We start from the raw sequence: 23,874 nt of genomic DNA, 5'->3' as shown, positions 1-23,874 counted from the left end.
TATGTATCTCTGGGAAGTCTGGTCCTTCCCTCTAGGAAAATAGTGTCATACATGTATTTACTGATTTAGTGAAGATTAATTACTTAGATTTTTTTGATGATTCTGCATATGCATGATAGTCCTGAGGCTTGAGCTCATGGGCTGGGTGCTGTCACTGAACTTTTGTATTCAAGGCTAACACTCTACTTTCTGCTTTTTTGGGACAGTCAACTGGAGTCTCATGTACTTTCCTACCTTGGCTGGCTTTGAAGTACGACCCCCTAATTAAGGGTTTTGTGACCTAGGAACTTGGCTCCAATTACAAAGTTTTTTTCTCTTTTTATTCTTTTTTGGTCATATTACTTCTACTTCTCCATAGTAACTTTATAGGTATTTCTGACTTATTTTCTCTCTCTCTCTCTCTTTTTTTTTTTTTTACCAAAACAGACATGTACCATGTTTTTGCATCTTCAAAGTGGTCTCTGAGGGGTTTACATATTATCAAATGTATAATCAGTTTTGTATCTCACTAACCAGCACAGAGATTACTACATTTTAACTAAGTATAGACTGTTCCCGGATCCACCCTTGTTTCCTCCTATGTTTTAAGACACTATAACAGGTAAAAGTAAGGACCAAGTACTGGGATGTAGTTCAGTGGCAAAGGTCTTGCCTAGCAAGTCCAACGTCTTGGGTTCAATCCCCAGTACCAAAATAGAAAAAACAAAAAAGTACAGTATAAAAAATGTTAAGGACCCAAAATCATGGCTCCATGGTTCTATGTTCTCTTTCCAGAAAACCTATTTCTAAATATCTTTTTTTTTTTTTGGGGGGGGGGTTCCGGTCGTGGGGCCTGAACTCTGGGCTTGGGCACTGTCCCTCAGCTCTTCAGCTCAAGGCTAGTGCTCTACCACCTGAGCCACAGCGCCACTTCCAGCTTTTTTCTTTTTGCTTATGTGGTGCTGAGGAATCGAACTCAGGGCCTCATGCATGCAAGGCAAGCGCTTCTACCACTGAGCCACCTTCCCAGCCCCTATTTCTAAATATCTTTATTGAGAAGTAAATGATTTGACTTATCCCAATATGCAACTCACCAGCTTTAATAAACGCAGAGTTAAATAACCATTATCACAATCTAAGTTTAGAAAGTTTATATTATCCCAAGATAAACCCCTACTCAATTGGTAGTCACTCTCCACACCCCAACCACCTCTAGGCAACTATTAAGACAGTTTTTCTGCCTAAAATGTGGAAACCAATTGTAGGTATTTCATAAAACAAAATATAACATGTAGACTTTTTAGAGTTTCTAATGTTTCTGAGATGGATGTCTCAAAATTAATATTGGCCAGGGTAGTCTTGAATTAATGGACCCAGGTGATCATCCCATCATCTTTTGCAATAGCTGGGATTACACAAGCATGGCATTTTTGCTTGTTCTTTTGGAACTGGTTTTCACTAAGCATAATTCTTTTCAATGTTTACCCATTTTGGAGCATGTATTAGTTATTCCTTGTTGCTATGGTGTTGGTATGGTTTGAGTATGTCCCCAAGGCTTCAGGTATTAACATTTAGTCCCCATTGTGACATATTAAGAGAGGAGAAACTATGGTGTTTATTGCTGGTGGTCTTTGGGAAGTAATTAAAATTAGGTAAGATCATCAGGCAGAGCCCTCATGGTTAAATATTGGCTATATATAAGGAAGGGATGTGGGGAAGGATGGAAGGAAAAGGAAAGGAGGGAAAGAAAGGAGACAAAGAGGGTAGAAGAAAGAAAAGGAGAGAGCAAAGGATATAAATGTAAATACATAACAGAAACAGAAACCTGAATGTGCTCACAACTGAAGTTTTAGCTCAATAACTAATCAGAATGTTTGTATTTTGTTTTGGTGCCAGCACTGGGGTTGAACTCAAGGCCTGGGTACTGTTCCTTAGCATTTTAAGTGTGGCTGTAATTACAGGTTTGCCTGGATATTTTCTTCTTCTGTAATCTTAACTTGAAAAATATTAAGACATAATTTAATAGAAGTAGGTCAAATGAGATATATACTGAAAACTACAAAATATTGTGAATGAAATTGAAAACAAATGAATGGGAAGATATTTCTTGTTGGTGAATCAAAAGATTTAACATTGTTGAAAGTTTTTTTTGTTGAACAGTTCTTGAGGACTGAACTCAGGGCCACAAACTTGATACCAGGCACTCTACCTCTTGAGCAATGCTACCAGCCCTAAAAGATTTAATAAATGTTAATATGGTAAAACCCCCAAATTCATGTACACATTCAGTATTATCCCTTGTAAGAAAATATACCAGATGGCTCTTTTGCAGAAATCTAGCACCTCACCCTAAAATTCATGTGGAAATACTAGGAATATAAAACTATCAAAACAATCTTGTTACTGATTCGGGGTTTTTAGCAGTAGTAGGGTTTGAATTCAGAGTGTCATGCTTATGAAGCAACTGCTCTACTGTTGAGCCACTGTTCCTATTCCAACAGCCTTGAAAGAGAAGAAAGTTGGGGGAGCCATACTCCTTTATGGTAATTTACCGTAAAGTGTTGGGCTAGTTACGCAAGTTTTTTTAAGGTTTTTTTTCCCTTTTCTTTCTCACTCTCTTATTCCCCCATCCCTCATTACCCCCTGCTCCCCATGTGATGGAATTCAAGAATGTTTTAACTGTTCCAGGCAAGGTCACCCCACTCCTCTCCTGACCTTGTTGACCACAGGAATGAAAGAACATTTGGACAGTAAGGAACAGAGCTCTGGAAGAATAATATCAGCACAGCAAGGAATAAGTGGGATCAAGGCTACTGTTGCTGCTTGAAGTCATACACCAGCATACACATCCAGAAGCCTGTGCTCTTTGGGCCTTTTACCCCCTCTGGTGGTACTGGGGTTTTGAACTCAGGGCACTGTTCTCATTAGACAGGTACTCTACTACTCTGAACCATGCCTATAGTTCTCGCTTGGGCTTTTCTATAAAAGCTACCCTCCTCTGTCCCCCAGGATTATACTTCTTTCTGAGACAACAGCTTACATAATCTTCTAATAAGCTTTTATTTCTTTTTTGTTCAAGACCCTGATTTCATTTTTTATAACTTGGTATTGAGTTCAATGGGGAGGATAGACATGAAGGCTCCCTGTCTGTCATTTCCCAGGTACCACTTCAGGACTTTGCCAGCATGATGGTGCTATGATGTTAAGCCTTCTGAACTGAATTAAGTAAATATTTTCTTAATAAAGTTACCTGGTCTCAAGTATTTCACTATAGTGACAAAAAGTGACTACCAAATTCCTTTATATGGCTGAACAATATTCCATTGCATATCTATACAACGTATATCCATAGAATATTCCATATTTTATATTTAATACTTTTATAAACCAACAGACATTTAGATTGCTTCTATTTTTTGGCTACTGTTACTAATGCTGTTATGAATATTTTATATAAGTTTTTGTATATATATATATTTAGTTTTCTCGGGTATATACTTCAAAGTGGAATGACTGGGTCATATACTATTTTTAATTTTTTTTCTTTTTGCTTATGTGGTGCTGAGGAATCGAACCCAGGGCCTCATGCATGCAAGGCAAGCACTCTACCACTGAGCCACCTTCCTAGCCCTCTATTTTTAAATTTTTGTTAAATTTCCAGCCTCTTCTAAAGCAGTGGCAACATTTTGCATTAATACCATTCAAATGTAAGAGGCTTCCAATTTTGCCACATCCTTGCCAATCCTTGTTATTATCCTTCTTTTCAATCATAGCCATCCTAGAGGGTGTGGAATACAAGGTAATTGTGGTTATGATTTCCATTGTCATGATGGCTAGCATGATGCTGATCATCTTTTCTCATGTTTTTCAGTCAACTGCCTATCTCTTTTGGTCATTCTTAATTAGCTGTTTGTCTTTTTAATCAGTGAATAGCTTTTTTTTGGTCAGTCATGGGGCTTGGACTCTGGGCCTAGGCACTGTCCATTAGCTCTTCAGCTCAAGGATAGCGCTCTACCACTTGAGCTACAGTGCCACTTCTGGTTTTTTGAGTGGTTTATTGGAGATAAGAGTCTTGCTGAGTTTCCTGCCCAGGCTGGATTTGAACTGTGATCCTCAGATCTCAGCTAGGATTATAGCTGACACCTGGCCTGTAATAGCTTTTTTTTTGGGGGGGGGGTTTGGCGGTCAGTAGTGGGGCTTGAACTCTGGGCTTTCAGCTCTTCAGCTCAAGGTGAGCACTCTACTGCTTGAGTCACTGCACTACTTCCGGTTTTCTGAGTAGTTTATTGGAGATAAACTCACAGATTTTCCTGCCCGGGCTGGCTTTGAACTGCTCCTCAGATCTCAGCCTCCTGAGTAGCTAGGATTACAGGTATGAGCCACAACCCTCAGCTCTGTAATAGCTTTTTATATGTTCTAGATTACTCTCTCATCATGTATAATACTTCCACAATGGGTTTCACAGTCTGTGGGGTTCTTTTCAATATAGAATCTTGCTACAATACAGGCTAGCCTTGCGCTCACTATGTAGTCCAGGCTGGCCTCAAATTTGCAATGTTACCACCTGACTTTCCTACCACTTTTTCCCCCTTCAATTCTGGGATTTGAAGTCAGATTTCATGCTTGCTAGCCAGGTTTTCTATTACTTGAGATATAAAGCCGCCACTTTACTGTTTATTTTTGCCCAGGCTGACATGGAGCATGTCTTCCTTATGCTTCCCTCTGTAGCTCACATGACAAGCTCACATTACCATGCTCAGATTTTTCTAAGAGGAGGTCTCATGAACTTTTTTCCTAGGCTTACCTCAAACCATTCTTCTTCCAATCTCTACCTTGCAAATATCTAGGAATACAGGTGTGAGCCTCTGGCACCCAAACTCCTGTCATTTTCTTGGCAGTATCCTTTGCAGTTCAAAGTTTTTTAAAAAATCTGTATGCAGGCAAGTTTAACTATTTTTCATTGTTCCTTGAGCTTTTCATGTCATATCTAAAAAACTATAGTCTAATCTAAAGTCTTAAGTATTTACTGCCATGCTTTCTTCTAAGAGTTTTAGTTTTAGCTCCTACATTTAGATCTATGAGCCATTTAGAGTTAGCTTTATTTGTACAGTGTGAGATAGGAATCCAACTTCATTTGCTTGCATTCAGATACTAGCTGTCCCATCCCTGTCTTTCTCCCCTTGAACCTTCTTGGCACCCTTTCTAAAAATCTAGTGATCACAAATGTAAGGGTATATTTCTTGGCTATTTCATTGAAGTAGGTAACTAACTTTACACTGGTATCACTCTCTTGATTTCTAAATCTCTCTTCTCTCTCTCTCTTTCCTCCCTCCTTCCTTCTCTCCTTCTGTCCCTTTCTCTCTCCCTTTCTCTCATTTTTTCAGTACTGGAGGCTGCAAATGAAAATTTGCTGAAAACATTTATGAAAGGCCCAGTGTCTGATGGATCCCAAGGTGCTATAAACTCTCCCAAGTAACGAAAATAAAAGGCACAAACTTGAGTGCCTATTGGGACCCACAGGGGGTAGAGGCTGCCCTCCCCAGGTCAAAGGGTCATCCTAGGAGAGCCCAGTAATTGCAGGGTCTGGAAACCAAAAGCAATTTCTCTATCAGTCCTGTTAGCTGAGGTACATGACAGATGCATGGAAGTTTCCAAACCTTATTCTCCTAAAACATGCTTCTTTATTTGTGCTTCTGTGGGAAGAAGGTCAAGAGCTTGTCTGATGTTCTTTTCATGAATGTCTGTCTCTCAGATTCTTCTTCCTCTCCCTCCCTCCCTTCCCCCCCCCCCTCTTTCGGGACTGGGGATTGAACTCAAGGCCTCATGCTTTTGCTTGGTTTTGTCACCTCAAGGCTCACACTCTACTACTTAAGCCACAGGTATACTTCTGTCTTGGTGTTTAACTGGAGATATGAGTCTCACAGACTTTCCTGCTCAGGCTGGCTTCAAACTTGGATCTTCAAAAAATCTCATCCTCCTGAGTAGCTAGGAATACAGGTAAGTTACCACCAGCTCCTGGCGTTTTCTCTCTTTTCTCTCTCTTTTTTTTAATTAGTGAACATTAATCGTATAAAAGAGGCTTCATTGTGGTATTTCCATACATGTATTCTTTTAATCCATATAATGTACTCTTTGATCAAAGTTACCCCCTCTACAACTCTTTCTTTTCCCTTCTGTAAAAAAAATTTTTTTTGTTGGTCATGGAACTTGAACTCTGGGCCTGAGCACTGTCCCTCAGCTCTTCAGCTCAAGGCTAGCGCTCTACCACTTGGGCTACAGCGCCACTTCCGGTTTTCTGGTGGTTTATTGGAAATAAGAATCTCATGGACTTTCCTGCCCAGGCTGACTTTGAACCGTGATCCTCAGCTCTCAGCCTCCTGAGTAGCTAGGATTACAGGCATGAGCCACCAGCGCCCAGCCAAAGGAGCACTTTCTAACTCATGACTAAACCTATTTATTCCATTCATATCTATTGCCATTATAGAGGATTGAACTGAGGGCCATGAGCTTGCTCAGCTTGCTAACTTGGCTCACACTCTACCATTTGAGCCACCATTTTGCTGGTTATTTTGGAGTTGGGAGTCTACTGGACTTTTCTCCTCAGATTGGCTTTAAACTGTAATCCTCTAGATTAGCCTTCTGAGTAGCTAGGATTACAAGTATGAGCCACTGATACCCAGTTAAAATGACACAATTATTATCACTTACTGACTTTTCATAACACAGTATAAGCATCATCAGGTATCATGTATCTTTTTCTCTTGAAAGAATTTTATTTTCAATAAATTAAAATTACAGCCTGGGGATGTAGCACAGTGGTTGTTTGCCTAGTGTGAACAAGGACCTGTGCTCACTCCCCAACATCAAAAAAGGAGACAAGAAATTAAACTTACATAAAAATGGCCAAAGTACTTGACCTGTCCTCTACCTAGGCCTAAACCTCACTCTGGATATAATATTCCTAAAGATTCATACAAACACTCCAATAAAGACTGACCAAGTATGCCACCCAATGGATGTATTATAGTATTGCACTCAAAAAATACAATGTACAAATAACCATTTATAATCCTTCTGGGATTACGCCCCCCCCCCAAAAAAAAAATCACTGTAGAATTGAAAAAGAAATACTGGGGTGGGGGGAAAAGTATCCATAGTACAGTAAGGACTCAAAAGCAATTACTTGGTAAGTGTCCAAAAGACCAAGGTAAGAAGTAACACAAGGTACTTACTGTATACCCCTGATATATACAATGGGAATTTTAAAAGTATAGATGAGAAAGGGTAGAGCTAAGCCCAAAATACCGAGACTATAATTTACACCCTTAATACAAATTTCAATCATAAATTTCTCCTTCAATATGACTCAACCATTAAAAATACCTACCATATTCCAAGACATGATTATAGCTGCTTTCAATAATGTCATTTAACTCTTTAAAAGTTTAATTCATTTTGCCAGGCACCAGTAGCTCATGCCTGCAATCCTAGCAGGCATGAGATCTGGAGGAATACAGTTTAAGGTTAGCCTCCAGGCAGAATATTCTGGGAGAGGGGGCTTGGAAGTTGGCTCTGTGGTACAGTGCTTGCCTCGTATGCATGAGGCCCTGGATTTGATTCCTCAGCACCACATAAGCAGAAAAAAGCCAGAAGTGGGGCTGTGGCTCAAGTGGTAGAACTGAGGAACAGTGCCCAGGCCAAGAGTTGAACTCCCATGACTGACTAAAAAAAGAAATAAAAGAAAAGTTTGGAGATTCCATTTCCAAAATAACCAGCAAAAAGCTAAGCTGGAAGTGTGTAAGTAGTAGAGAGCCAGCCTAGCAGTCACAAGGCCCTGGGTTCAAACTCTAGCACTGTCAAAACAAAGTGTTTATTATCTTTATTCCTAAAAGCTTACTTCCTCTTGAGACTATGCACTCAAGTTCAGAGGGTCTTGAGATTCCTCCATTATTTACCTGGCTTATTTGTGGAAGACTCACTGAACAGAGGACTTACAACCTGTACAATTGTATAGCTAGATAAGAAGCTACAAAGACATTAAGAAGAAACCAACATGTAAAGAACCAGTAACACTTATCTAAAACTTACCTAATAATGTAGTCTAATATACATTTAAGAAGACAAACTAAAAAGGGGCACTTGCAAGTTCAGTATATAAAGGTCAAACTATTGACAAGTATAGAAGTTTCTACTATTACAGAGCAACTGCCAGGGTGAGAAGCACAGCAGAGTAGAAAGCAAGGAATCATGAAATGGAGTACTGAGTCCATTTTTGTGGCACTGTGAGTGTAGTCCTATCCTTTAGAATTTTAGATACTCCTGGTATTTAAAAAAAAATGAATCCTTATGCTGTTTTCTCTTATAAGGACCCACAAAATAACACTGGTGAGGTGCTAGAAGATGAAGAAGTATAAAGCTCAAGACTAAAATCTTTCCTAATATACTCAAAGAGAAAGAACAATGTGGTAACACTTACGTAATAGCACAAATTTCTACTAGCTATTTTTATACACGACCAGCGTGTGCTAGGTCTTACAAATCCTCTAAAGACTCAAGGATGGAACAGTGCTTGTCTATGTTATTTTATTTATAATGCACTTTAGTTTTCTAAGAGTTACTATGCCTGTTATTTCACTTGTACAATTCTCAACATTACCTAAACACCTAATACGTAAAGAACTTCAGCAAAGGATCACTTCAAAATACATACACTTGACATATCAGCTGTGCCACAGTAAAATTAAGGGCCCAAACAGACCATTCTAGCAACCTAAAACTATGCCTTTCCTTGTGAATGTTATGATGTGGCTGAGGACAAATATAAACAGAACAGATCAACTTACTCTACAGGAAAACAGACCATGCAGCTTCCCACTGACAAAAGACAATGTTTTTTAGTCACCTGGGAAAATGAAAAACACTTGGATCCAGAGGTTTAAGTTGAAGAGCAGGTAATCTGCTTTCATCTTCAGCAGTTAGAAGTAGGCGAGGACTATCCATTCTCTCAAATCCACTTATCTTGGCATTAAATCCAGCCATATCTTGAACAGGAGGAATCTTTGGTGGATTGCTAAATACCTAGCAAATAAAGAAAGATTTCATAAAAATCTCAAAATCAAACACAAAAATTTTAAGGACGAGTCAATCCTTGTGATGCTAGGAAAGAATGCTTGTCCAAATAAAAACAAACTGTTCCTTACAGAAACAAACAGTACACAGCAATGTACATCAGAACACTGAACTCAGGCACGTTCAGTCATTAACCTTACCAGCTAGACACTCACAGACCTCCCTCAACTCATGTATTGGCTCCTAGACCTATCCCACCCACAACATAAACCCTGGCCCCCAATCACTGTATTTCCCTCTGGTGACCCAGTTTAAGGCTGGGTTTTCATTCTTCTGAGGTCTGTGATGAAAGTAAGGGTGGAGAGAAAAAGCGTTGCAGCAAGTGTCTGTGCTGGTTTGGGAGAAATGCATGCTAGAGACTAATATTTTCATAGTACACTCACAGAGACATGCATCTGGGATCTTGTGGAAGAGCCAGCTTATAAAGAGAGTATGAATGATTCAGATAAAGGAAAACAGGGGGGAGGTAAACTGAATGAGGACAGGGCAGTAGGAAAGTTCCCAATCTCTTCATGTATTAAGCTAAGACATTAGTATTTGAAACCTAACTGCTCATATGCTTGGGTTTGAGCAGGCCATCAGAAGCATTAGTATCAAACTGCCTCTCTCCTCATCAGTCTGACCTACCCTGACCAAGAGGGTGGAAAGTAAATGTAACATGCAACTAACAGAACTTTGGGAAGTAGGGAAAGCATGCAGAAAGGCAAGGTTGGGTAGGGAAGATATATGGGTGCTATGGTGGCTGTCAGGAAAGGAGTGTCTCTGAAAGGACGGCCAACCTTATTGCACCCTTCAGCGTCCGGAGCTGGGCAACCATGTCCGAGAGACAGTGCTCCTGAAAATTCAAAACAGCAGAGTCTTTACAAAGCCAGCCAGCATGAAAGCAGGGATAGGGGTGAGGACACAAAGAACCAACCCTTCTTCCCAAGAGAAAAAGAGGAAGAAATCATCTCTGAATCCTGAAAGAAAGGAGACAGGAAAACCAGACACTCAAGAGGAGCAGCCTGTATGAGGATAGAACACAGCCTGGACTATTTTGTGACACTGAATGTGATATTCACACTGCCCAGAGTCAGTATTGAATCCAAATCTGGGAATCAAATCATTTGACTCGTATATTTTAGATGATCTGAACATCAGTAACAACAGATTAACACAAACTCAAAGATTCAGTAAAAAAGAAAACACCATAAAAAGAAACCTTATCATTTCTATGCAGCTTTCAAGACTGCTGCTTCCTTCAACCTTTCTCCTCTGTTGGGGCAATTTTTATGTAAGAACAAGAAAGGGGCAGACCTTCCTCTCACCTGTTGGTGTATATTTTCCACAGGCTTCTTCTTCTTCTCAATAGTTTGAGCTCTAGAAGATAAAAGTGCTATTTAGATTCCAGAAGTGGTGGCAGAAGGATAGTGAGATCAAGGTCACACTGGGCTACATAGCAAAAATCTGCCCCCCAAAAAAGTTCTGTTTAGTTAATTCATGAAACATCTCAGTTTGAAATGGAGTACCAATGATAGATTTAGGAGATAATGTCCATTCCAAATTAGAAATAATGTGAGCCTTGTTGAATAACTAAGGTTTTCTTTCTTCCTAACCTATGCTACTAAATAGTTTTCAAATTCTATATGGGGTGGAGAGAAAGAGGAGGAGACAATTGGAAACATTCAGGATATCAGGAGATGATTAGAAGTAAATAGGAATAAAGAATTTGCAGAGCATAGAGCTGAATAAGGAAATTATTGAGAAACTCAGGTCCATCTACTCTATGATGAATTCCACCACCTCATATATACTCAACTGTTGCTTAGCTTTGCTCAGGTATAGGTCTTCATCAATGAGTTCTTGTTCTTCTGGAACAGAGCACCTCCTGCAACACAGAGAATAAATCCATCTCTTGAAAGCAAAATGTGTTTTTCATTTTATCCTTAACTTTTCTTACAATTAGGATGGGGCAGCAGTTTAAATTATGATAGGGCAGTTTAATCCTCAGTTCGTGTCCCACTCACTGGACAAAATTTTGCTATATGTAAAGAAGAAAATTGAAAATTTTAGGATAATGTATTCAATGGTCAAAAGTGATCCTATAAAATAAACAAAAAGGAGTAACAAATAGAAACTAAACCCATTTTATGCGAGTAAAGGTTAGAACTATTGCCTGGAAGGTTATCTCTTGGACTAAGTAGAAACATATAATATAAAGAATTCAAAAAATGAAACAAGCACCAATCTCCTACTCTATTCATATAGTCACCATTTACTTTACATGGAAAGGTACCTAGGCACATCTGAAGACTAGAGAAAATGCCTACTGATTATAGACCTACACTTCACTTATTTAATATTTTCTATTTTAAACTTTTTCCCTAAATAGCATACTCAGTTGGAGGACCTTTTGTGTGTGTGGTAGGGGTGGGAGGGGAGGAGGGGGGTTTGATCAGTTGTGGGGCTGAACTCTGGGCCTCGGTGACTGAGCTCAAGGTGAGTATTTTACCATTTGAGCCACAGTGCCACTTCTGTTTTCTGGTGGTTAATTAGAGGTAAGTGTCTCATGGACTTTCCTTCCTAGTCTGGCTTTGAACCATGATCCTCAGATCTCAGGCTCCTGAGTAGCTAGAATTACAGGCAGGAGCCACAGGTGCCTGGCCTGGAGGACCTATTATACTTTTATGGCACTGGATTTGAACTCAAGGCATCATGTTTGCTTAACTGGCATGTTCAGCTGGTACTCTATCACTTAAAACATTCCTCCAGCCCAGCTTTTCGCTCTTAGTTTGGAAATGGGAATATCACAAACTTTTTCTTTTTTTCCCCCAGTCCTGGGGCTTGAACTCAGGGTCTGGGCACTGTCTCTGAGCTTCTTTTGCTCAAGGCTAACACTCTACCACTTGAATCACAGTGCCATTTCCGACTTTTTCTGTTTATGTGGCACTGAGGAATTGAACCCAGGGCTTCATTCATGCGGGCAAGGCAAGCACTCTACCACTAAGCCACATTCCCAGCCCCAACTTCTCTCTTTTTTGTTGTTGGTGATGATGGGGCCTGAACTCTGGGCCTGGGCGCTGTTTCTGAGCTCTTCAACTCAAGGCTATTGCTCTACCACTTGAGCTACAGTGCCCCTTCCAGTTTTCTGAGTGGTTTACTAGAAAGTCTCACGGACTTTCCTGCCCAGGCTGGCTTTCAACCATGATCCTGAGATCTTAGCCTCCTGAGTAGCTAGGATTACAGGTATGAATCACCAGTGCCCAGGGTTCTCTTTTTTTTTTAATGTCCAAGACTGAAACTCAGTACCTGACACTTTCACTCACTGGCTAGTACTCTACCAACTGAGCCATACCTCCAACCCAAAAAGGATTGGTTATTTCTTTTCTTTTCTTTTTTTTTTTTTTGTCATGGGGCTTGAACTCTGGGCCTGGGTGCTGTCCCTCAGCTCTTCAGCTCAAGGCTAGTGCTCTTCAGCACCACTTCCGGCTTTTTTCTTTTTGCTTATGTGGTGCTGAGGTATCAAACCCAGGGCCTCATGCATGCAAGGCAAGCGCTCTACCACTGAGCCACCTTCCCAGCCCTGGTTATTTCTTTTCTTATTTCTCACAGACATTTCTGCCCAGGTCTTTGAACTGTCATTGTCCAGATCTCAGTATCCAAGTAGCTAGGATTACAGGTGTGACCCATCAGTGCCTGGAAAATGAACCTTTTTTCTATCAGCATTTATCCTACAAAAAATAATTTTTAAAAAGTTACATCTGGACTGAAGCAGTCACTTACTATGAACATTTATGACTGCCAAGTCAGATTAAAAATGGTTAAATTGAAGTCAATATCCATAGACGATTTGGATGCTGGATGCTACAAGGAAAACATGGCAAATGAAAGACACACACATAGACATATAGTACTTAATGGACAATAGGCACTATTAACATTGTTTCCATAAAGAAGACACATAAAAAGTCAACTCATCATTCTCAAATTTGAAATCCCTTGAGGCACCAGAGATATATAGAATTACCTGGCTGAAAACTATAGATTTGAGATGAAGTATCTTAGAATATATAAACAAATGAAATGTTACTAAGATGTACAACTTTACCTGTAGTTTGGATGAGGATTATAGTAACAAAACCATCTTATGGGTAATGTAGAGGGATCAACCTTGCCAGGAAGCTTCCTCCATTTAAGACATTCATCACACTGTACCCATGTCTGGTCAGGAATCTTCCTGAATGAGGGAAAATAGAAGTATGATAGTGTACATCCTAGCTCTCTGCTTTGTTGTACATAAGACACATATCCACAAGTAAAAAACCAAACAAATTAGTTTCACATAGAAAATGTGTGAAATGTCATAGTTTATGTCTAAAATGCTTGTAATTTGAATTTCATAGATTAAATAAAGATAGAGTGAGCTGGGTACTGGTGGTTCACACCTATAATCCTAGCTACTCAGGAAGCTGAGATCTGAAGATTGAGGTTCAAAGCCAGCATGGGCAGAAAAATCAGAGAGAGAAGAGAAGGATGGAGGGATAGAGATAGAAAGGAGAGGACAAAAAGAGAGAAGGAAGAGAGGAAAGATGAGAGAAAAAGAGAGAGAGGGAAGAGAAAATGAAGAGTAAGAGGAGAGAGGGAAGGAGGGAGAGAGAGATTCCATCCCCAATTAGCTAGCAAAATGCCAGACTGGAGGCAAGAATCAAATGGTAGAGCATCAGCTGTGAGCAAGCTGAATGAGACTGAGGTCATGAATTCAAGCCCCAGAAGGGGCCAAAATGATGGAACTATACCAAATATGAAAAAGAAAAATACTAGGTATTATTTAATACCATTATTTATGGAGGTCAGTAATACTTACCTTGAAAACCTTTGTCCTAAGCAAATAATAGGATGTTTATAACTCTAGAATTTATTAACTTGGTAAAAGCACTTGGTAAAGTCAAAATTTTACCCAAAGTTATTCTTTAAAAGTATATAAAAATTTGTTTAAGTTTCGGAACTAAAACTAATGGTTCATAACTAGAAATGTTAAGTCCATATCAACAACATAAAGTTAAATTACAAAATCTTCCAGAGTTTGACTCTTAAAATGTATACCCATTCCCACCTATACTGTCAAGTGAATTTGTTTCTCTGTGAACGGGTGGCCCATGCATGGTAAAGGTAGTCAATAGCTAGGATGTGAAAGGTAGGTTAGACAGAGGAGAGAAAAAGCTAGAAAAAAAGGACAAGAAAGGCTGAGAGAGGGACACCTTGGGCCTATTTCACCATTAGATTTTGTATATATTGCATTTATACTGCTTTTATACAATCTCACTTATGGAAAAACTGGAAAACACAGAAAGATATAAGGAAAATAGAAGGCATTCATAATTTTACCACTCAAATACAATGTCCTCTTTTTAAAAATTGATTTTGCAAAAGGCACTTCACATAAGATTTCAGTCCTAGAGCTTTCTCTTAGACTTGCAGCTTTTCAGATCTAGGCTCAGGCCTGACCTCTGCTGTCTGAATATTACCACACAGCCATTGTGTTTTTCACAGCCAGAGCCTGTAAGCAGCAGCTTCAGCAGTAATAGAGGAGAGAAGAAAGGTCATAGTTTTGGTTCCACATGGTCCTGCATGGAAGCCTGTCTTCCAGAAAGATGCCAATATTATTCTCTCAGGGAAAAACACAACTCTCCAATTTAGATTCTACGCAGACCACAGTAGGCCCTTCAATACAGGAAGACAAGAGAGATTTTGAACTAATGCTTGCAATAAAAAAAGAAGGGAGGGGTTAAGGGAGCTGTACTATAAGGAGGGGTTAAGGGAGCTGTACTATATTCCCCTCCCCGTATCCCTCTAGAGGAATGGAAGTTTAGGGGCCAGAATGCCTATATTTGAACCTTAGGTATACAGGTATACCACATTCCTTCTGTATATAGACAAATAGTAGCATCTGTGTCTCTCCAGTAGTATCTGTGTATATGCAAGGTTATTGTGATTACTCAACAAATGACTATACATAAAGAATTAAAAATGCTTGGCATTTAAGTACTAAATTTAAGTACTAAATTACTAAAATTGTTACCTCTAGCATATACATTCTCTAGCAGTATATGAACATGTGTGACTGGATTAATCATTACTAACTTGAAAGGGCAAGCAAAGTACCTTGTCTTCATTTCAGTTGTTTTTTTTTTTAAACCAGAGAGGATAGACATGAGCCGAGATCTTTAGAATGAGGCAGAAACAAACATACAGCAATCAGGTTGCATTTGAAACAAAATTTTACATCATATATTTGTTATACAGATGCCTCCCCCTGAACAAGTGAGGGCACTGTAATCTTTGTAATTTTTGTCTTGATTGTGGTACAGCTAGTGGTGTATGTGTTGTTACTCAGTCTACTCTGCACTGCCCTTTCCTAATCTACTAGGGCATTTTATCTTCTTCTGGGTGCCATTATTTCTCTTAATAAATTCTTTCTTCTCAATTAATTCTACCTTTTCTGTAATATGCTATTTTTACTTTGAAATACTAGTTCAGTACAAACAATATTCAGTAGTACTAAAGAGAAGGAAACCTTTTCCTTTGTATCTGAGACCAGCACTCAAACTCACTATCTGACACTTGTTTTCCCTCATTGGCTGGCACACTACCACCTGAGAAGCAAAGTTTATTGAGATATTTGACAGTTTCTCTATGCCAAGCAGTATGCTAAATATGCCACCTAATTCAATACACTGAGATAGTGAAGAAACTTACCAAAATTCACCCAAATATTCAGAAACAAATCTAGACTTTTTCATCCCAGAGGGCAGTGATTTTAGCATCCATGGTCTTCCATAACGCCACTCTGTCTCAACTAAACTAACTACTTAAACTTCCATGTATTTATGATTCAAACACAAAAGTATGAAAACAGAATTAGGAAGTTTAGAATACGATATAATTAGTAAATATGCTTTCTTATTTTAATTAATAAAACTTCCTGATGCAAAAGTCATTTTATCCTTGTTCCTTTGACTTTATGCAAGGACAAGACTCCTTATGCTTTCATGCATTTTACCTTATTTTTGTATTATTTTTAAGCAGTTGCACAAAGGGGCTTCAATTCAATGTATCAAGATTCATGCATTTTATTACTCACGGTACTATTCTGGCTATAGGGAAGAACTCAAAATTCCCTTCAGATGTCTTTTCCTTCCAATAAGCATTCAGCTTCTGAGCAAGGGCACTTATTGTTGATCTGAAAGAAAATACAGGAAATATGTCAAAGCACAGCACTTGTTGAAAACAAGTTCCCATTTACAGAGGCTAACCATTTAGAATATTAGGCAGTTTTCAACATGTACTCCTTAAGAAACTAAGATGGATGTACACTGCTCTGAAAACTGCGTATTGTAATCATTTTGGTTGAAAAGTCAAAATTGTCACTAGAACTAGCCTAGAAAGCAGGGTTCTGCAAACTTTTGGCACATGTAGAATCATAGAATAAACTATGGCATAGAGTCTATGGCAGAGCACCAAAATGCAGAGCTAGGACAAAACCAAATATTTTACACTGATAGGCATTGATTTGTCAGATGGTAACAGGTGAAGAATTCAGGATCAAGTTAAAATCAGAGGACCAAATACTATATCCTATGATAAATCCATCAAGTATTAGCTTCATATATCAATGCAGTTCCTCTGTTGCCAAATGCTAACTATAGCAGTAGTAGTTGTAGTAAGAAAAAAAGTTCCTGCAAATATTCTACTACACAGCTACTATTGAAGGCTGTATCTGAATTCTAGCTTTGTCTAATTAACTATTCCTTTTTAATTCTATATCATAACATTACAACTTAATGTAGAGCTATATACAGCTGGAACATTACAAATTTAGAATTACAAAACATCTTTGTACTCTGGATTGTTCTTCAAAGTTTTTGCAGACCTATTCTCTCCTTAAGAATAACTCTTCCAGGTAGGATGTAATGGCAAACACCTGTTAATCAAGCTATTCTTTGCTACTTACAAGGTAGAAATCAAGAGGATTGTGGATCAAGGCCAGTCTGGGTGAAAAGTTAGAGAGACTCTATCTTAACCAATAAACCAAACATTGTAATATGTGTTTGTAATTCCAGCTACTGGAAAAAATAGGTTGGAAGACTGTGGTCCAAGGCCAGTGTAGGCAAAATCATGAGACCTTATATGAAAAATAAACTAAAGGAAAAATGGGCTGAACATGAGGCTAGAGCACTTGCTTAGCAAGCATGAGTCCATGAGTTCAAACAATAACTTTCACACCTCTACTTTACTTACATTGGATAGGCCAGGACAATGGCAGTGTATGAAGCATATAGAATCTGTCTCCTTGCCTAGACAACAACTGCATTAGCAGAATCTGCCTAAGTATTGTGGAACTCTTAAGATGGCAAACTGTGGTTAATTTTATTCACTGTCATGGCAGCTTTGCCATGACAGGCAAAGCTGGATGTGTTCAAGGAGCACCTTGTAGGAAAGCAAATGGGAGGCTATCCTACAAACATGGGACGTGCGCTTATCACCCACTGCTATTTCTGTTCACAGTATATAAAAGGCAAGTGGCCAATTTACTGCATTTCCTCCGTTATTACAAGCTTGTCATCTTCCAGCTTAACCAATGTCTAAAGGATTCAAAGAAATGGTACCTTGCTTATCTTTTTTCATTTCTCTCTTTTTTTTTTGTTTTGGGAGCCAGATGTAAACTAAGATTCAAAAGCAATCACATGTATGTGGAAAATTAGAAAGTCGCTGTGAATTCTGAAAGGAAGTGTGAAGACCTAAAGTTTGCCCTTTAATCCGATTCCTAGCAGAAAGACAGTTTACAGAAATACAAACAAACCATGGGATAATAAGGGAATGTTTTTCAGTGTTGACATGTTATTAGCTTCAACTGTCCAGCTTTCAACAACAACGACAATCACAGTGCAAAGAAACAGGAAAGTATGGCTCACTCGAAGGAAAAAATAAATTCAACAGAAATTGTATGAAGTTGATCCTACCAAAGACTTTAAAACAACTATCTTAAGGACGTTCAAAGAGCCAAATGCAAATGTGAAGGAAATCAAGAAAATGGTAAGTCTACAGTTGAAAAATACAAAAACCAAAATGAACAATTCACTAGAGGGATTCAAAGGCAGATTTGAGCAGACAATAGGACCAATAAATAAGCCTGAAGAAATTAATTATTGAGACTAAGGAACAAAAAAAAATTGAACAGTGAGTGGAGCCGCAGGCACCTTTGGGACACCATTAGTGGTATAACACAGGTATCGTGGAGGTACAGAAGGATAAGAGAGAAAAAATATGATAACCACAAAAAACCAACTAGTACAAAAATATACAGAAAAATAAATTAGAAAGGAATTTAAACATTTCACTATAAAAAAATACCAATTAGCTGGGCGCTGGTGGCTTACACCTGTAATCATAGCTACTCAGGAGGCTAAGATCTGAGGATTGAGATTCAAAGCCAGCCCGGGCAGGAAAGTCCATGATATTCTTGTCTCCAATAAACTACTAGAAAACCCGAAGTGGCGCTGTGGCTCAAGTGGTAGAGTGCTCACCTTGAGCTGAAGAGCGCAGGGACAGCACCCATGCCCAGAGTTCAAGCCCCACGACCGACCAAAAAAAAAAATTTAACACAAAAAGAGAGCAATGTAGCTTGTTACAGATGGCTCAAGCCTGCAATCATAGGTACCCAGAAGGCAGAGATCCAGAGTACTACAGTTTAATGCCAGCCCAGGCAGAAATAACCAACAAGAACAGCTTGGAAGACTGGCTCAAGTGGCAGAACACTGGCCAAGCAAGCACGAAGCTCTGAGTTCAAAGCCCAGTTCTTGGGGGGGGGGGGATTGGGGTGGGATGTAATGTATGAAATGAGGGACAGGGTAGTTATGAAACAAATAGCAGATATCAAATAATTTTCCTTGTGATTACTTTAAATGGATTAAACCTACATTCACAAATAAATGATCTAACAAAAAGTATAGCAGTTTGGTACCTAGAAATGGGATGCTACTAAAACAAATACCTAAAATGATGGGACTATCTTTCAATGGAAAGTTAGCAGAGGCTGGAATAATTTTTAGAAATATTAAAAAGCCTAATTTCAGTAAGTTAACTGTTAATAGAAATATAGATGCTGCAAAAGGCAATTATAGAATCAGTCTATGTGTCCATCAATGCACAAATGGTAAAAGAAAATGTGCGTAGGGGCTGAGAAGTTGGCTCAGTGGTAGAGTGCTTGCCTTGCATGCCTGAGGCCCTGGGTTTGATTCCACAGCACCACATAAGCAAAAAGAAAAAAGCCGGAAGTGGCGCTGCGGCTCAAGTGGCAGAGCGCTAGCCTTGAGCTGAAGAGCTGAGGGACAGTGCCCAGGCCCAGAGTTCAGGACCCATGACCAGACCCCCAAAAAATATATTAAAAAAAAAGAAAATGTGGATGGGTGTGAGGGCTTATGCTTATAACCCCAGCTACTTGGAAAGCAGAGATCAAAAGGACTGCAACTTAAGGATAGCCAGGTAAAAAGTTAGCAAGACTTTACCTCAACAAAAAAGCTGGGTATGATGGTCTACACCTATCATCTCAACTATACAGAAGGGTAAATAGAAGGATCGTGGTCCAGGCTGTCCTGTACAAAAAAATGTAAAACCCTTATCAGAAATAACTAAAGCTATAAAAATGGCTGGCAGCATAATTGCCTAACAAGTGTGAGACCAAGTTCAAAACTCCAGAACTAAAAGGGGGAAGGAAGGAAAAAAAAAGTGACATATATACGTAATGGACTTTTACTCAATTGTTAAGAATAAAATGATATAATTTACTGGAAAATGAATGGAAATGTTCAATAAAATAAGCCAGTTCCATGAAGGTAAGTATAGCATATTCTTTCTCATCTGTAGTAGTGAAAAGAAAACAAAGTCATGGTAACAGAGGAGGCACTAGTTGGGAAGTACAAGGGGAAGAGAAAAGAAGGTGAGAGATAAGAGTGAATAATGGAGGTAGGGTGAATAAGATTGTATGCAGGCATGGGAATGCAATAATGAAATGCCTTATTGTGTACAATATCAACCCATTTAAAAAAGAAATATGACATCAAAAAGTTCACTGGTGAGGACTCAGAAGGAAGTGGAAAATCTGGAGAAAATACAAATTGTCTTAAGAGAATAATACTGTAAACAGACCGTTAATGGATATATGGAAAAGCACTGCTAATAAAGGCTCAGAAAAAAACAAACATGTCACTGGAAAATGAGAAAAGATCCTTATTACATAGTGGTAAAAAGCACAACTTGTAAATGATGAAACTTGATCATTAGCTTGAGGAGATCTCCAGGCAATGTGTCTACAGTGGTGTCTGGTGTTCTCAGGCTGTTGATGTAAAGTGCAAGAGGAAAGAAATAAACTGTTGGGCTTAAAGGGAACCAGGATGTGATGTGGAAATTCACAGCCCATCCAACTGCAAAAGGTATAAAAATTTATGGAGATTCACTGTCAGGAAAATGTGCTCAACAAAAATAGCACAGAGTGAAGTTGAAGAACCTTGTAGTATTATCTCAGTAAGGTCAAAAGCTCAAAATATTCAGTCACACAAAACGATCTTTGGAAAGATTAAGCAAGTGACTCATAGTCATCTCAGCTGAAGCCAAGAATAGAAATGGGATTATCTAGGCAAGATGTCAATAGCTTCCTGTTGAAGGAATGAACATTCATGACATACAAGGAAGACCTACAAGGTTCTTGAGAATGGTGCAAGCACAAAAGCTTCCAACTTGGATAAAAAGGGATGGAGAGAAGCTTACTGAATCTTCAAAACTCTTTAGTCAGGAAACAGGTTAATATAACTACTCAGAAGCAATTATATGCTACCTGGCATGAACAAAGATAATTTCAAGGGTAAACTCTAAGACCAAGAAGTCAAAGCTTCAAGATCAGAAGGTAGTCGGAAGCCCTAGAATATGATCGCTAGTCTTTATAATGTAATGGAATTTGCCTAGCTAGACTTGTTAGATGTGACTCCTTCTTACCTCTACCAGTTTTAACTGGAGTCTTGTAATGAAGGAAGGGAGGGAGAGAGTGAAGATACATCCACACATGGAAGATGTAGAGGATTATCTATAAATTTGGGACCTTTGAGCTGATGACATTTAATTGAGATTTTAGACTGAATTAATATTGCAACGGGTAGAGACTTTGGGGGATACTGGGACAAGGTGAACTCATTCCAAATGTGAGAAGTGAATCTTAAGACACCAGAGGACAGATTGTAGCAAAATAAAGTAATGGTCATACAAAGGTGTCTACAAATTAATTATTGAAATAGTTAAGTATGTTTAGGTTATACCATAGGAGGAATTAAGACTGCATATGGAATTAAGGTTATTCATCAACTGGTCTAAAAATAAGGCTATCAAAAATTACCCAATTTAATTACAGGGATCCTAAAAAGTTGAATAGGGAAGAAGAATCACAATCACAGAAGGAAAAAGCAAGGTACTAGAATGATGCAATATGAGGAGAACACTGACTCTGAAGTTGGAAAAGATGGCCTTGGGCCAACAAATGCTGGCAGCCTCTAGAAGCTGGAAAAGGCAAGGAAATGGATTCTACCCTAGAGCCTTCAGAAAGGAATGCAGTCCGCCAACACCTTGATTTTAGCTCCAACAAGATCTGCATTAAGATAGTAAGATAGTATTGTTTTAAGCTACTACATTTGTGGTAATTTGTTACAACAATAGAAGACACTTTCTATTATTTATAGACAGAAGTTGACTATCACTGTATTTCCCACAAAAAATTAAAATTATCTTATGGCTCCCCTATGAGCTTGCTATGTGTAATCTGAGGAATGATGGTCTAAGTTAGGTAACTGCAGCCTGGGAGGCAAATTCCACTCATTGCCTGGCTTTGTCAACAAAATTATACTTGGACATAGCAATGCTCATCCCTTTACTAAGTGTCCATATTTGCTTTTATTCTACGGCAGAACTGAATAGCTGTGAAAAAGATGATATAGCCAACAAAAGCCAAAATACTTATCTTCTGGCCCATCTCAGAAAATGTTTTGCCAATCATGTGCCCCTCACCTGTCCATCTAACTTGATATTATTTCATTCCAGTTACATTTTCTTTATTTCCCTTTCCCATATTGTTACCTTAGCTCATGTTATAATTCCATGCTGGAATTCCCTTTCTACTCTTTTCTCAATCTTGTATTCTTGTGCCTTAAGACATATCCTATGTCATACTTTCTGTCCCAATCCCTTCGTTTATTCTACCATGACAGTTTTTGCTACACCATACCAGTTAAGATTTTGACTGACCCATTAGCCATTGTAATACTTTCTTAATCTGTTTCCTAAGTATGACAATCTATAATCATCAACATAGTAAGGTCCTTAAAACTGTATCTTGAGGGCTGGGAAGGTGGCTCAGTGGTAGAGCGCTTGCCTTGCATGACTGAGGCCCTGGGTTCGATTCCTCAGCACCACATAAGCAAAAAGAAAAAAGCCGTAAGTGGTGCTGTGGCTCAAGTGGTAGAGTGCTAGCCTAGCCTTGAGCTGAAGAGCTGAGGGACAGTGCCCAGGTCCAGAGTTCAGGCCCCACGACCAGACCCCCCCCCCAAAAAATAAATAAAACTATATCTTGAAAATCAAAAAAGAACTCAGAAAATGGCAAAACCTCCCATGCTCCTGGACTGGAAAGATTAACATCGTGAAAATGGCAATACTTCCCAAGGCTATCTACAAATTCAATGCAATACCTATCAAAATTCCAACCTCATTTTTTAAGAAAATAGAAGAGGCAATCCAAAAATTCATATGGAACAATAAAAGACCCCGAATAGCAAACGCTCCTCAATGGAAAGAACACTGCTGGAGGAATATCAATACCAAACTTCAAACTCTACTATAAAGCCATACTAATCAAAACAGCTTGGTACTGGCACAAGAACAGACCTCAGGACCAATGGAATAGAATTGAAAACCCAGAAATGAACCTACAGACCTATAGCCATCTAATCTTCGATAAGGGAGCTAAAAAAACAGAAGGGAAGAAAGACAGCCTCTTCAGTAAATGGTGCTGGAAAAATTGGTTAACTACTTGTAGAAAACTAAAGCTAGATACTTATATATCACCCTGCACCAGAATCAAACTCCAAATGGATCAAAGACCTCGGAGTCAAAGCAGACACTCTGAAAACATTACAGGATGGAATAGGAGAAACCCTAGGTTTCCTTGGCGCAGGCCGAAATTTTCTTAATAGAGACCCAGAAACACAACAAATCAAAGAAAGGTTGGACAAATGGGAATGCATGAAGTTGCAGAGCTTCTGCATGGCAAAGAACATAGCTAGCAAGATCAATAGAAAGCCCACGGATTGGGAGAAGATCTTCACTAGCCATACAACGGACTAGGGTCTCATATCTAAAATATACTTGGAACTCAAAAAATTAAATCCCCCAAAAACAAATCCTCAAAGAAACAACTGCCCAATAAATAAGTGGGCGCAAGACTTAAAGAGAAACTTCTCTGAAGAAGAAAGAAGGATGGCCAATAGACACATGAAGAAATGCTCAACCTCCCTAGCCATAAAAGAAATGCAAGTCAAAACAACATTGAAATATCACCTCACCCCAGTTAGAATGGCAAAAATCAAGATCTCTAACAACAACAGATGCTGGAGGGGATGTGGACAGAAGGGAACCTTACTTCATTGTTGGTGGGAGTGTAAACTTGTTCAACCACTTTGGAAAGCAGTATGG

At 39.0% G+C, this 23,874-nt stretch overlaps 1 protein-coding gene across 1 annotated transcript in view; it reads right to left on the bottom strand.

The window, feature by feature from the left end:
• Nucleotides 1–23,874, bottom strand: part of Morc4 (MORC family CW-type zinc finger 4) — a 54,485-nt gene that overhangs the window by 5,823 nt on the left and 24,788 nt on the right. Inside the window, exons 10-14 of the mRNA XM_070039971.1 lie at nt 16,229–16,327; nt 13,196–13,324; nt 10,907–10,975; nt 10,416–10,467; nt 8,882–9,057 (exon numbers count right to left, since the gene is read on the bottom strand). Coding sequence (XP_069896072.1) covers nt 8,882–9,057; nt 10,416–10,467; nt 10,907–10,975; nt 13,196–13,324; nt 16,229–16,327 — 525 coding nt within the window. The remainder of the gene's footprint in view (nt 1–8,881; nt 9,058–10,415; nt 10,468–10,906; nt 10,976–13,195; nt 13,325–16,228; nt 16,328–23,874) is intronic.

The sequence above is a fragment of the Dipodomys merriami genome, unplaced genomic scaffold (genome assembly GCF_024711535.1).
Source record: "Dipodomys merriami isolate MVZ:Mamm:240054 unplaced genomic scaffold, mDipMer1.0.p SCAF_3, whole genome shotgun sequence".
NCBI lineage: Eukaryota > Metazoa > Chordata > Mammalia > Rodentia > Heteromyidae > Dipodomys > Dipodomys merriami.
The sequence above is the reverse complement of the archived record's forward strand: the minus strand, read 5'-3'. Positions and strand labels throughout refer to the sequence as shown.